Source organism: Vulpes lagopus, chromosome 11, assembly GCF_018345385.1.
Source record: "Vulpes lagopus strain Blue_001 chromosome 11, ASM1834538v1, whole genome shotgun sequence".
In the NCBI taxonomy this organism is placed as follows: domain Eukaryota; kingdom Metazoa; phylum Chordata; class Mammalia; order Carnivora; family Canidae; genus Vulpes; species Vulpes lagopus.
In genome coordinates this window covers 21287977-21302801 of record NC_054834.1, presented here as the reverse complement: position 1 = coordinate 21302801, position 14825 = coordinate 21287977, and the positions used below count along the sequence as shown (strand labels likewise).

Sequence of the window (14825 nt, the reverse complement as noted above, 5' to 3'; positions counted from 1 at the left end):
TTTTGTGGCCTTATATGTAATCTATTCTGGAGAATGTCATATGCAGAATTGAAAAGAATGTGTATTCTACTGTTTTAGGATGGAATGCTCTGAATATATGTTAAATCCATCTGATTCATTGTGTCACTCAAAGCCACTATTTGTTGATTTTCTGTTTGGATGATCTATCCATTGATATAAGTGGGGTCTTAAAAGTTTTCCTACTAGTATTGTGTTACCATCAATTATTTCCTTTATGTTTGTTATTAGCTTTTTTATGTACTAGGCTGCTCCCATGGTGGGTGCATAAATATTTACAATTGTTATATCTTCTTGTCGGATTGTTCCCTGTATGATTATATAGTGTCCCTCTTTGTCTCTTGTTACAGTTCTTGTTTTAAAGTCTGTTTTGTCTGATAAAATTATTGCCACCCCAGCTTTCTTTTCACTTCCATTTGCATGATAAATGCTTTTCCATCCTCTCCCTTCCAATCTACATATCTTTAGGTGTGAAATTATTTCTAGGCAGCGTATACATGGGTCTTGCTTTTTTATCCATTCTGTTACCTTATGTCTTTTGATTGGAATGTTTAGATGTATTTTGAATGTAAGAGACACAGTCTCTAAGCCTAGGAGCTATGGAGTTGGGGAATACTCTGTGAGGTAAGGCATGGAATGAGGAAAATAAATAGTGAAATATCTTTTGACATGTAGGAAAAAAATTCTGAATATGGAATATAAATATGTGCTGACATGCATGTGCTATATATATTGATCTGAGATTCTATTCCTGAAAAAAAAAGCTTATTACTAAGTCAGAGTTTTAAAAACTGCTTTAAAATGATATAGTCAGAAACAGATTGTGTTTTTATAACCACTTTCAAATTTGATGTTTTTCCAGTAGACCGGTATTACTATGTTCATTATTAGAATTGAAAATCTGCTAGGAGAAAGCTTGATTGATTGATTGATAGATTGATCTTGCTTACCTACCTACTTATACTAAAAGCCATTTATTTATTTGTTTGTTTGTTTGTTTGTTTTGTTTATTTATTTATTTATTTAGATTTTATTTATTTATTCATGACAGAGAGAGAGAGGCAGAGACACAGGCAGAGGGAGGGAGAAGCAGGCTCCCTGCTGGGAGCCTGATGCGGGTCTTGATCCCAGAGCCCTGGGATCACATCCTGAGCCAAAGGCAGGCAGTCAACCACTGAGCCCCCCAGGTGCCCTTTCAGTGGCGCATCAAAAGCCCTTTAAACATAAAGTTTTGAGTTCAACACAGCTTCAAGATCATTTAAGAGGCCATGCACTTTTCTGGCCTTTTTGCTGTTACTAAAAATGCTTCAGCAACTGCTCAGCAGGAACAGCCTCTAAGGTGATGTATTATCTGTATATTTTTAGAATTCTAATTTTAGCATTGAATCATTTATTACAGTATCATATATTTATTTTTTATCCATATTGACAAGAAAATTTTAAATTGATTCTGTCACTTCCTAGAAATGCATTTATCTTCCAGAATGTTTTTTTTAAATCTTAATATCACTTATATTTCAAATAAGGTAATATAATCCCTGAAGCCGCTGAAATCTAAACACTGAAGAAAATCTCCCAAATGTTTATATAATAGCAATAGGATCACATTTGGTGAAAGTCTGCCAAAGTGAATTGCTTTGGAGAATTATTTTTATCAGTGATCACTGGTGCATTTACTTAAAAATCAGATTTATTAACTCATATGGCATGGTTCATACAATGTCTCCTGGAATAAACTCTTTTCCCTTATTGTGTTATCTCCTACTTCACCCGCACCTTGATTTTCCCCATCATACAATGCCCATAGTACTCTTCTTTACACTTGTTACAGAACTAAATTCTGCAGTAGTTCATCTCATCACATCACTGTTAGGGAAAATTCAAGGTAGTCTCACTCTTCTCACACAAGGATGCCAGAAGCCAATCATTGCAATCTTAGAAGGTTACATCGTGCATGAAAGTGATGTAACATATTTGCAATAATTATATATAATAATATACATTAGTATATACATGTTTATAAAAATATATGCACAAATCAATCAGTTTATCATCTTTCATCTGTCATCTGTGTCTGATGATAAAATAGGGTAACTATATAAGAAATGCCATGAAATTATAGGCTACCTTCCACAAAGGGAACTATGAGATATAATATATATAAGTATATTAACTACAAATACAGTAGTAAATACAAAAATACTCTTTCTTTATGCCTGAAAATGTAATTTGCCAACAGTAAATAGAATTATTTTATCAATTAGAATTTATATTTAACTTGCTAAAATCTTTCTGGGGACAAGATTGAAGGAAGGAAAACAAAAAGCCTTAGAAATAAGGGAATTTGTGATGAAATTTAATCATTAAAACTGTATGATTATAGGTGGAATACAAAAGTTCTTGTATTTTTCAACATTTTCTAAATTTTCTATATTGAACCTATTTTGAACATGAGAAGAAAATAAAAGTAAATATAAAGTGTACCCTCTAAATAGCTACTAGTTGTTTTGTGTTAATCTGCATTCAACAGAGAAAAACCCTCTTTAAAAGATGAGTAAATATTTTGTATAAGGCAAATCATTCTTTTTTGTTTAAAGATTTTATGTATGTATGTATGTATTTATTTATTTATGAGTGTGTGTGCAAGCAGGGAGAGGAGCAGAGGGAGAAGGGCAAGTAAATTCTGTGCTGAGTGTGGAGCCTGATGCAGGGCTCCATCCCATGACCATAAGATCATGACCTGAGCTGAACTCAAGAGCACTCAGGGGCCCCTAAGCAAGTCATTTTTAAATGAATACTCCACAGGACAAGACTTTGAACTTTTGTACTTCTGTCACTCTGACTTGGGTAATTCAGTAGAAAGATGACCAATGGTCTAGTACATCTCTTGGTGTCTTCATATCTCAGTTGTAGCTATTCTCTTTTTTTGTATGTGTATATTTGAGATATAAATCTATATAGAAGATACTCATGAATTCTTAACTTTTGTTTCTAAAATAATACTTTGTTGTCCTTGTTATTGTTGCATGTCTTTCTCTTAGGGAGATTATGGTGGCCCACTTGTTTGCGAACAACATAAAATGAGAATGGTTCTTGGCGTCATTGTTCCTGGTCGTGGATGTGCCATTCCAAATCGTCCTGGCATTTTTGTCCGAGTAGCATATTATGCAAAATGGATACACAAAATTATATTAACGTATAAGATACAACAGTCATAGCTGATGTAACTGTGTCTGAAGCTTCCATCAATACAATTCTCTTTTACACGAAGATTTCGGAGAACATGGAATTAAAGTGTCACTTAAAACAATCCTAAGACAACTACTTGAGTGTCATGTTTGTTAAGATACTCATTAATATTTATGGGTGTTTTCTGTTGTTTTGTTTGTCAGTGTTATTTTGTAAATGTTGAAGTGAATTAAGGTACATGCAAGTGTAGTAACATATCTCCTGAAGATACTTGAATGGATTAAAAATTGCAAAGGTATAATTGCTGGATGATAAAAGATTTAACAGAAAAGTTCAATTAATCTCTCTACGCTGCTTTCCAAGGTTAGTTTATGAATAAACCATAAGTTAAACATTATTTTAACCTCACAAAGACAATTTATACCTGTGTCCTTAAATTGTAACTCTATATTAAATTATATTACCTTTCATATACCATACATTATATTTCATTCATTTCTCCTCACTGTGTATCCTGTAATACTGGTACACATACTTTTTACAAAATCATGTACCCATATATTCAGACCCGGGTACAATGTGCATGCACTAGAGTTCAAATCATGGTATATGTATGTAACCTCTAAATATTCTGAAAGTATGTATTTGTAGTTTTTCCTTAAGAGAAAAATAGAAATTTCTGAAGATTAGTAGAAATTTTAGGGAAAGATGCAAAATAGAAGATCAGCTCATTCTCTGTAAATAATCTGCAGATGACCTCTACTGGTTGGCATTTAAGGTGTGGTCATGACCCACAAAGTTAAGTAACATCTAATCTAGGTGTTTAAATATATTTATCATCCTAGTCATTGTGTAGTTTCTAATTCTTAAAGGGAAGAGAGTATATGTGTATCAGTATTATTTCTTTCCTTCAAATTTAGGGAACCTTATTTATGCAAGATACTTTTATATCCACTTTCCTAAAGTATTTTCTTTATTATTCTTAGGCAATTGTCTAATTGAAGCTTAAAAATGTATTTAAGTAGGTTAACTCTAAGACTTGCTGCTGTGATTGGCTTGTAGCTCACTTTCTTTAAATTTTTTAAAATTATTTTGGAGGAAAATTTCCATATATCCCCAATGATTTGTAAATAGACTTTCATCAAACTATGAATTAAAGTATATCTTGAAGAAAAAAATCAGAATACATTTATCAACCTGAAAGTTTTTAGCCTAATAAAATTTTACTCAAGTAAAGGGAAAAAACTGTAAAAGGAAAGGAAAGGAAAGGAGCTAGCTTATCTAAACTCTGAATTCAATTATTTTTTAAAGTGAGGTTGAATCTGCAGAATGAAATATTTTATCAAGATGTCTTCATTTTATCTTATTTTGTTTTACATAGATCTTTCTAATGCCATTGGGGAATATCCATTCAAATTTTGTATTCTGTCTCATAAAACCAAATTATCATATTTATTGTTATGTTTGACATGATTAGCTAAAAAATCATGTATTTGTCAAGAAATGAGACAAGGACTAGTAAAATAGGCTGTGAATTTTCACAAAATCATTCTATACAAACTTAAAAATAATTATTTGAGTGATTCCAATCCATTTCTCTAATTCATTTCTCTTAAATGGTATCAATTAAGGCCAGAGATCCAAACAATGCTCTAAACGCCTCAAAGGACACTGTTCGATCTTGAGTAAAATGCTCTTAAATTATTTGAAGCTTAGTCCATAGAGTATAGGACAGAAAATCCAGAAATGCCTATGCAAATCCAGAAATGTATATCTGAATTGTGCCATACAAATTGAACATACTGTAATAAAATATGTTCTGGTATCAAGGAACAGTGAAAGCAAAGAGAGATCCAGAAAGTCATCAGTCCACACCATCTTCTTTGATTGCATTTTTCTTTCTTTATGCAATATATCATTTTAATCAAAACACTGGGAATTTCAAAGATATATTGTTCCTAAATTAGAGTATTTTTCAGTTTTTTCTTGACGAACTGGCAAAATTTGATTAAGTCATATATTAATGATACTTGTTAAACATTTATGAAATTCTAATATGTCTAAATACTCACATTTTAAAATATTTCTTTTTTGTCTTTTCCTCTAAATTTCCACAGAGAGATGGGATTACCTAGACATAAGATGCAGCTAACTTTTTAGATATTTTGAACTCAATGTTTTCCATTTTATTATAGGGTGAAAACATACCACCAATAAAATCATCGACATGGTGCACAAAGGAGTCCTAGTTTTGTGGGAAGTTCCCTTTGTAATAGAGGGAGATCAGTAAAATTAATAATAAAAGCAAGATGAGCAAGATCCATGGTAGGACAATGAAAAATCACTGTTTTTAGGTGGTAGGACAATGAATAATCATATCATTTTTCTCTGGCAAAAAGATACTATTTCCTGGTCATTCTTTTCTTAATAAATGACAAAAAATGAAAATCCAACTTATCCAAAATCCATTGTATTTTGAGTAATGGACAAAAAGATCTTTTAAATTAGAAGTTTGCAGTGCTATTTTTGTTTGGGCTGTTTGAATGATGGTGATGTGCTGTTGTAATTGTGGACATTTTCTTATGTCTGCCAGGAATAGTAATGTAAAATTAAAATATTTGTCATAATGCCTCTGCCGTGCAGAAGGGATGATAATCCTTTTGTATACTTCTTTAATTTTATTGTAAAATATGTAATGAGTTTTACCTATTTGCTGTGGGCAGGTCCTCAGTAAAATGGTTTATATTGAGTCAATTTCTAGTATTAACAGGCTCTTGCTTGCTATCTAAGTGTTTCAAACTATGGGAACCATGAGACACTGGAAGGCAAGGATAATAACAATAATGGCATGTGATAGAAAAATTGTATTTCACTTATTCCTGTGAATATTTCTTGTTGGTACCAATGGTACTATACAAAGTGAATGTTATAGCCACAACATTCTCTTAAAAAAAAAAAAAAAAGCACTGTCAAGAAGTGAGAAATTATTGTCAGACATTTTTTGTTGTTTGCTAAATATCTTCTTTCTTTCTTTTTTTTTTTTAATAAAACTGGTATGGCAATATAGAAATCATGAGGTAAAAAATTTTAATAAACTCTAATACTAAAAACCTTTCAATTGTTTACTAAGGGTCCAAATAAACCTTTAAGTATGTCCCATCTTTATAGACAAACTCATGAGAACAATAAAATTAACTTGAATAAAAAGGCATAGTCTATGTGTAAATACTTTTCACAATAAAGTACAAAAAGAAGTTATCTTTCAATGTTCAAGTGAGTTTTGTACTAAAAATTTACTAATACAAAAAAATGTTAAAATTTTCCAGTTCCAAAAATCTTGACAGTGTATTTTAAGTAGGTTCATTTCCATTTGCACAGAAAGTTTCTTTCTTTAGGAAACTGAAAATGGAATACTGTGGATGTTATGACTGTTTGTCTTGGTGTAAATAGGAAATTGATAAGCTGCCTATTGAGTGGTATAGCTGGATGCTTACCCAAAAAGGGAACACTGTGGTTATGACTTGTGTATAAAGTTTCTGTAGTTAATAAAGTTGCTATTTTTATAACCATGATTATATTATTATTCTTAATAATAATAAAATATTTTATCAAAATGCTTCCTTTCTCTTATTATAATTATCTACATGGACATATTTGAATCTGCTCGAGGGCTTACTGGAGAAAACAACAATGATCTCATTGACAGAAATTGCATATACTTTGTTGCAATGAAGACTAGAACTTAGACAAGTAATCATTATTTTATTCCAACTTCTATCCATGGCATTATCAGCGGTCTTCAGTAAACTATTAATCTCTATGCATTTTGATTTCTCCCACTCTAATATATAATTATTTAGTCATTTTCATATTTGCTAGCATGGTGCTATGATATAACTTGCTAATAAAAGCAAAATATTGTTATGATTGATCATCTAAATTCCTTTACTATATCACTATATATCACAAAAGTAATTGTAAATGATTCAATAAATCAATTTGGAGGATAGCTTTAAAATATGCATTACATTCAGAATAAATGTGAATCTACCAGACTCACCTAATTAAAATCAAAAGGAAGTTTGGAAGAACAGAATATCAACCAATCTAACTAAAAAGAGCTCTATAACCTACTGATTATTTCAAGTTATATTGCTTCTTCCTCAAAAAAGTTGTACTATTAATTTTCTGGCATAGATGCCTATATCAAATGATAATTAGTGTATCTAATTCTAGAGCCCTTGATAGTATCTGATCTTCCTAATAATTATTATCTAAGAAGAATATATGCATTTATTCATTTCTGGTATCAGTATTTCTGATAGCAGTATCAAATTATCTATCTATCTATCTATCTATCTATCTATCTATCTATCTATCTATCATCTATCTATCTATCTATCATCTATCTATCATCTATCCAGACTCTTAAATTTACAAATCTCAACTTATCTTAATTGTACGTATTGTTTAGGAAAGGCAAAATTTAAAAGCAACTTCAAGATAAAAAGAATATTTGTAGTAATTCGGGCAAAGTTTACAGTCCTATGAAGAATACATTATAGCCTAAACCACCGCTAAGCAAGACAGAAAATACTAGATAAAGGAAATAATCCAAAAGAATGTGTGATTATGGATTATGTACATGTATTTTTTTAAAGATTTTATTTATTTGACAGCACGCGTGCGCACAAGCAGGGTGAGGGGCAGAGGGAGAGGGACAAGCAGACTCCCCACTGAGCAGAGCGCCTGATGCCCAGTGGGGCTCAATCCCAGGACCTCGGGATCATCAACAGAGCCAAAGGCAGACGTTTAACTACTGAGCCACCCCGGCGCCTAGATTATGTATATATATATATATTATTGTATGCTTTTAAAAGGTAGAGAACAACATCAAAACAAACAAAACCTATCAATCTGACGTATTTTCTAACTCCAAACTGACTTTGGGCCCTCATTTTTCTCAAACACTGCTGAACACCCATCACTTTATTTTCATCATTTTATTTCACATCATAAATGTCTTCACTTTAAAACTTCATGTCTGTGTTCAAACAGTTCCTGTAAATACCAGGCTTCTCTTTAACTCTCCCAACCTTCAAAGGTCATGCAATTTCCCTTGTGATCCATCCTCAACATCTTTATTTAGAAGTCATTACTTCTTCAACTCTACTGCTGGGTTTGCTGATGGTTTCTTTCCACTTGTTATCAGTCTGCCTATGACTGCCCACATGAGATTTATTTTGTTTTGTTTTCTGTTTTGCTTTTATTTTTATTTTTTAAGATTTTATTTATTTATTCATGAGAGACACAGAGAGAGGCAGAGATATAGGCAGAGGGGGAAGCAGGTTCCCTGCAGGGAGCCCCATGTGGGACTGGATCCCAGGTCCCAGGATCCCACTCTGAGCCAAAGACAAACGCTCAACCGCTGAGCCACCCAGGGGCCCCTGTTTTATTCTGCTTAACTTTTAATGTGTAAAATGTCTCCACTCAGTTTGGGCTGCTTGGAGACATCAGCAACGTCTTGTTATCAATATTTGTATGTTTCTTATTTTGCACAATGCTTCACCTGTAATGATATCTTAAAATATTTTGCAATTATTAATATTTTGTCATCCACCCTCTTTTTGAAGGTTTATCAGTATTACACCGAGATGTGCAACTTTTGTAAAGATTAGGCAACTTCAATAGAGGTTAAGAATCTTAGGGCTTCACATTTAATTACATTATTTAGATTTCAATTAGTAAATGAGACTTTTTCAATTGTTTATTGTATTTCATACACTAGAGCATGCATCTAGAAAAGCGAGGAGTTATCAACTCTGAAGAGTTTATACCTTTATATTTGTAAATGTAATTATTAAAAATAAAAAATGGAGAACTAGATTGTAGCTTGCTAATGGATGCAGGTGTGTACTTCACGTAAACACCTGATACAAAACCTGATACAGTTTTGATTACGTCTGTGAATGTTTTCCCATCTGAATGCTTTCCCCTTTACATCCTTCCACAAAGCACTGATGTCATAACATTGAGGGGAAAAGGATCATACCAATTATTGCAAAAATATTCTGAGGCAGCAATAGTCTACTCATTAGATATATGCAAATATGCCATCTGCTGTGCATTGAGTAGTTTCACAATATTGTTATTCAATTAGCAAACGGTTTTCATTTGGTGAATTTTCTTAACTGAGAGAAATCAACTTGGGTAACATGTTGCAACGAAGTGACATGAAGGGGTAGATGAATTTTCATATTTTTTCATACATATTTAAAGTTTTACAAAGATGTTCAGTTTTCAGAGTCTAATTTTTTTAAGTTGCTAAAATTCAAATGCAGTGATAGTTTAGAATATAGGATTATATCCTAAAGTGAAAACTTTATAACCTATCAAAGAAAAATAATGAAAAATTTGACACTATGGAATGATAAAAATCATTAAAGATCTTTAGAGGAGAAAGAAGAAGGTGCACTTTGGTTGTTCCAAGAGTTATTCTAAGAAGAAATGCTCAGGTTCTTCTGGTTAAGAGAGTAAGAATACGGGGAAAATAAGCTTGATATTTCAGTCAGATAGTTTAGGCACCATTCAGAATCTTCACATTCTGAAGACATCATAATGCATAAATGAATATGAAAACTCATAGAAGCTCTTACTGTGCATATTTCTTAAAATGGAAATATTTCTTCAATGACTTAGGTAAGCTCTACCCAAACGTTTCTCTCATGGGACATTATTCTGCAGGACGCTTTAAAGCCGTAACGAAAACAAAATGTTTGGGGCTTGACTAACATTTAGGGATGCTGGGCTACTTTATACAGGTCACCTTATTGAAGAGTTCTCAGGGACCTTTGGACGATCATATGTGTTCTGAAGCTCCATGAGAGAGCATGGTATGACATATTCTTGAACTTTACCCCTTTAAAATTATGTAAACAATAGTTACACCCTTAGCATTACAGATCTGCTAAATACTGTGCAGGAAAACTTGATTTACATATTTATTTTCTGAAAAGGAGTCAGTGGTAACTACATACTATGAGATTTCTATTGTCTTTTATAATCTAGATTTTTCTTTTCTTAAAAAAAATCTCCCAGCAATCTTCCCATTTGGCAAATTTTTGCCTTTTTACACTCAATCTGAGTAAAATTCAGACACTTAGGAAAAGTTGAAGCATATTTTTCCTGACATATGTATTCCATCTACTTTGACCTCTCATATAATATTATCAACATAAAAGGATGATGACACAAACATATGAAAGCGATACTGTTTCACACCCAAAGGTTAAAAAAAAAAGGCCAAAACAGCATAGTGTTTTCCCATCTTGCTAGCCCTCACAACGTCCCCACATCAGCTGAAATTTCCAGTGTTGGAAACAGGGGAGCTAAGGGGGAAAATGGTAAGTAAAGGTTATAAAAGAAAGAAAAATGAAAAGAGGAAAAGGAAAGGAAAATAAACCTGGAGGGAAGCTGGGCGACATTTTCTGTGGGTCTTTACAGGGACCCAGAAGTAAAGTCAGAAAAAGATCTAAAGCATTATTCTTTATTAGGCTCTTTGCTTCTTAGTCATAACTCTCTGCATTTCCCAGATCCACGCGTAATCACTAAGTGTAATGAGTCATCCTAAAATAAACAAACATAGAGTCTGAGCATGGATCGTCTGCCTTCGCAGTCAATGTCCGATTTTTATTCTTTCATTCTTTCCACCTTTTTTATTTGCCGCCTCCATCAATTATATCTTAACTGTGATCCAAAGTAACAGGGAAACACAAAGCTGTCCCAAATCAACGTCACTCTCTAAAGCTTTACAACACTGCTCTCAGCTTCAAGGGCATCAGCATCTTTCCGTTGCCATAACTTACAGGTGGACCTGGCTGGAGCCTCTGCACCGCAGCTAAACGCGAAAGAGCTGGGGTGCCAGATGGAGATGCAAGGCGAGAGCTTAACTGTCTACTCGACATCACTGCTTGGATGTGCTGTCACCGTCTAAACATGTATCCAAAACCAAACAACAATACCTTCCGTCCCTTCGATCTTCTCCACAAAAGGCACATGGATCTGGTTTACTCAAACCAGGATCCAGAAAGTTAGTTTTTACCTGTGTTGTGTCTCCCTCTCTCTATATGAACAAACTCTAAGAGATCAGTTTCATTTCCCAAATATGTGCTTCATCTTTCACATGTCTTCATCTCCAGTGGCTCCGCCATGACCCAAGCCACAATTCTCTTTTGCCTTCAATTACTACAATAATATCAAAACATCTCTCCATATTTACTCCAAACCATTTTCTATCCTGTTTCTAAAGTACACGTTTTAAAATATAGCTGCATCATACTAGTGCTTAAAATCCTTCAGGGATTTCCCACTGGCTTGCTGATACCTCTATGGACTGTCCTTGACTGTCCGACTCACCCAGCACTTCTCCTTTTGCCTATTACATTTATCTATAGCAGACTCTTTCCATCCTAAGAGTATGTTAAGACTTCCCTGAAGTCTTTGTCTATGCTATTCTTTCTGCCTGGAATTACCCCCCCCGACCCCCCCCCACACTAGTTTTTGTCTGACTAATGTCTATTTCATCCTCAGCTTAAATGTCACCAGTTGTCCCCCCACCCACTCTCCTGACCCAGTTACACATTACACATCTGAAAGTATGATACACTTCTATTTCGGAGTACTTACCTCAGTTAATCACACTGATATTTGTATATATATATATTTTCTCTCCTGTTAGGCTGTAAGCTCTGTGAGAACATGAAGGGCTAAGTTTAAATTCTTCATATTTATCTTCAGTACTGCCTAAACCCTACATGATAAATATTTGTTACATGAATGTGTCAGTAATTATCTGCTTGCAGCATTTTTTCCCCTCTGATCAGTTCCAAAATGTAATGACATATACATCTCTAAATTTTGTTTACTATTAAAATAGTAGTATCTTCAAAGTCCTTTCATGGTAGTATCAGGGAGGTGGTTTCTACTAGCTTTCGTCATACACTTTTGTATTATGTGAGCAAATGTTTATTGATCATTGACTATGTGCTAGGCACTGGAAGTATAATAGTGAATAAATAAAACTGGGCCCCTACCCTCATTATAAATACAGAGAAGTGTGGGAGACAAACACAAAACAAGAACATGAAATCGTATCTGAGAAGAGCAAAGAGCTTCTGGAACATACCAGATTTTGCAGAGCTTTTTGTCTCATCTTTTCTTAATCCTTCTATATTGCTGTAGTCTTAAAGTCTGCCAATTTGAATATTATTTTTCTTTTTTTGAACACTTCCATCATTGCATTACTATTTGTTTAACTAAGTTTAGAGTTACTTTTCTTTTATCTTCCCCTTTCTTGGTTCAGTTTTTCCAGGTTCCTAATCTTTTAAATCCTGCCCTTTCTTCGTTACATTCTCAAGAATCTCATAACACTTTTAGTAGATTCAGAGAGGTTTATACATTTATCATCAGGAGAATAACACAACTTCTCAAACAGAGAGAAAATGAGCAATTATTTGAGATGAAATTATAAAGGTTTCTTTTGCTAGCACAAGACTGATCAATGTTTTATCATCATAAGCTTTTAATTATATTTGAAGATGATCTAATAATAATACATAATGCTTATTCAGTGCTTTCTATTTGCCAGGCTCTGTTTTATCTCATTTAATCATCATTACAATGTTACATAGGCAAGTTCTACAACTATATCCACTTTAGAGAAAAGGAAGTGTTCAAATAATCCGTAATATGAACACACTTGGGGCTTATTTTTAATATTAAATCTGCTTGACCCTTTCCTTCCATTATGTTGAATGAACATTTAATTTAATTATTTTCCCAAAAAGTAGGCTAAAAGGGGAAACTCTTATTTAAACAAGAAAACGTTGCTATCATCTGTGCAGGATATGAGCAAGAAGCTATTCAGAGGTCAAACTGTTTTTCAAGTACTCCTGGCCCAGAGTTCTGTGAGGCATCAACTAGAGGACTATGGCTTTCTCACCTTCAAATATGAATGGCTAAAGTATGAGTTGCTTGCAATACTAATTACTATGGAATTGAAGTTTGAAGGTAAGGTGGCTAATTTAGAAGGGGAAGCTTCTTTATCTTTGATGGGGGAGGGGGATATAGCTATTGACAAAGAAAAGCAACATGCCTGTGAGATACAAATAGTAAGAACTTCAGAGAAACAGGTATGGTAAGAATTCAGAGGGCACCCATATGGGGAGGAAAAAGCCCAGAACCTATTATGAAGCAAAAAAAAAAAAAAAAAAAAAGAAAACAAAAGAATAGTGCCTGCCCTTTATTGTAGATATCCCGGGGGTGTTTTATGAAAGAGGGAAACACATTCAAAGGCCATTTATAATCTTTTACATAGGGTCACTGCAGTCCCAGATAAAAACCATGATTTACATATTTATCTTTGCATTATATTACATGGAATAAGAGACTTTGAGAACTCCAAAGACATGCTAAAAATCACCCCTTTGATTTACAAGGGGGGGAAAAAAGGAAGAGAAAAGTGAAATGACTTGCCCAGTCACACAGCTAGAGGTACGGCCAGTGCTGGAAATAAATGCACTCCTTTTTTAATTCAACACCTTGATTTTATCATTTACTTAGTCTGAAACTGAGATCGTAAATATAAAAAACATAATGGTCAAAACCTCAGAAGAACTGTAGTACTTAAAAAGAATTTTAAAAGAAGAGTTAAAAAGAAAACCTTAAAATACTACCTGAGCAAAAGGGAGGTCTAACTTACTTTCTCGCCTAAGGGCATGTGGGCGAAGGCCTGGTAGAGAGAGGGGGTCCCAGGTAGAGATCTAGGACCCTTTACAGGGAATGAGCCAATGCAGAGGTCATTTGGCTTCCTTCTCCAGTGCAGTTTGTGATGTGATCCCATCCCTGGTGGGAAGAAGCCTTCTAAGGACAAGCTGGGGGATTAATTTTCTCACAAAAATGGAATGACTGTGGGACCATACTTCCCAAGTGGTGGGGAAGTAAACCTGCTGGGGCTAACCAACTCAGGAATCTGCGAAAGCTCCTCACCCAGAGAGGTGATTCTATTTCTTAAAGCAGCTTTAGAAGATTGCTTCTGAAAAGAGAAGAAAGAGAAAGAAGAAGAAGAAGAAGAAGAAGAAGAAGAAGAAGAAGAAGAAGAAGAAGAAGAAGAAGAAGAAGAAAGAAAGAAAAGAAAGAAGAAGAAAAAGAAGAAGAAGAAAGAAGAAGAAGAAGAAGAAGAAGAAGAAGAAGAAAGAAGAAAAGAAGAAGAAGAAGAAAGAAGAAGAAAGAAGAAGAAGAAGAAGAAGAAGAAGAAGGAGGAGGAGGAGGAGGAGGAGGAGGAGGAGGTTGGTTCTGTTGCAGATTAGAATTGCTTCCTGTTCCTCAGATCAATCCAGGGGTGTCCTGTGGTTGTACAACCTGTGACTTTGAAAGTCTAGCTCTAAGTTTCCTAAAGATAAGGTCACACACGGGTTTAAAAGCTTATTCAATAGTAGTCTAGTTCCTGCTGTTATACACATGATCCGTAGATCCCTCAGCCACCTTCACTCATCAGTTTGAACCTTTAAACTCTGTCTCTACGTGCCCTGGAATACCATCAGCATCCGCAGGACATTCGC

General features: G+C 34.0%; 1 protein-coding gene across 5 annotated transcripts in view; it reads left to right on the top strand.

The window, feature by feature from the left end:
* Nucleotides 1-6815, top strand: part of HGF (hepatocyte growth factor) — an 81662-nt gene extending 74847 nt beyond the window's left edge. For all 5 annotated transcript variants that reach the window (XM_041722876.1, XM_041722877.1, XM_041722875.1 and 2 more), the window contains one exon: nt 3060-6815. In XM_041722876.1, coding sequence (XP_041578810.1) covers nt 3060-3236 — 177 coding nt within the window. In that variant the 3' untranslated portion in view covers nt 3237-6815. The remainder of the gene's footprint in view (nt 1-3059) is intronic.
* Nucleotides 6816-14825: the final 8010 nt, after the last annotated feature.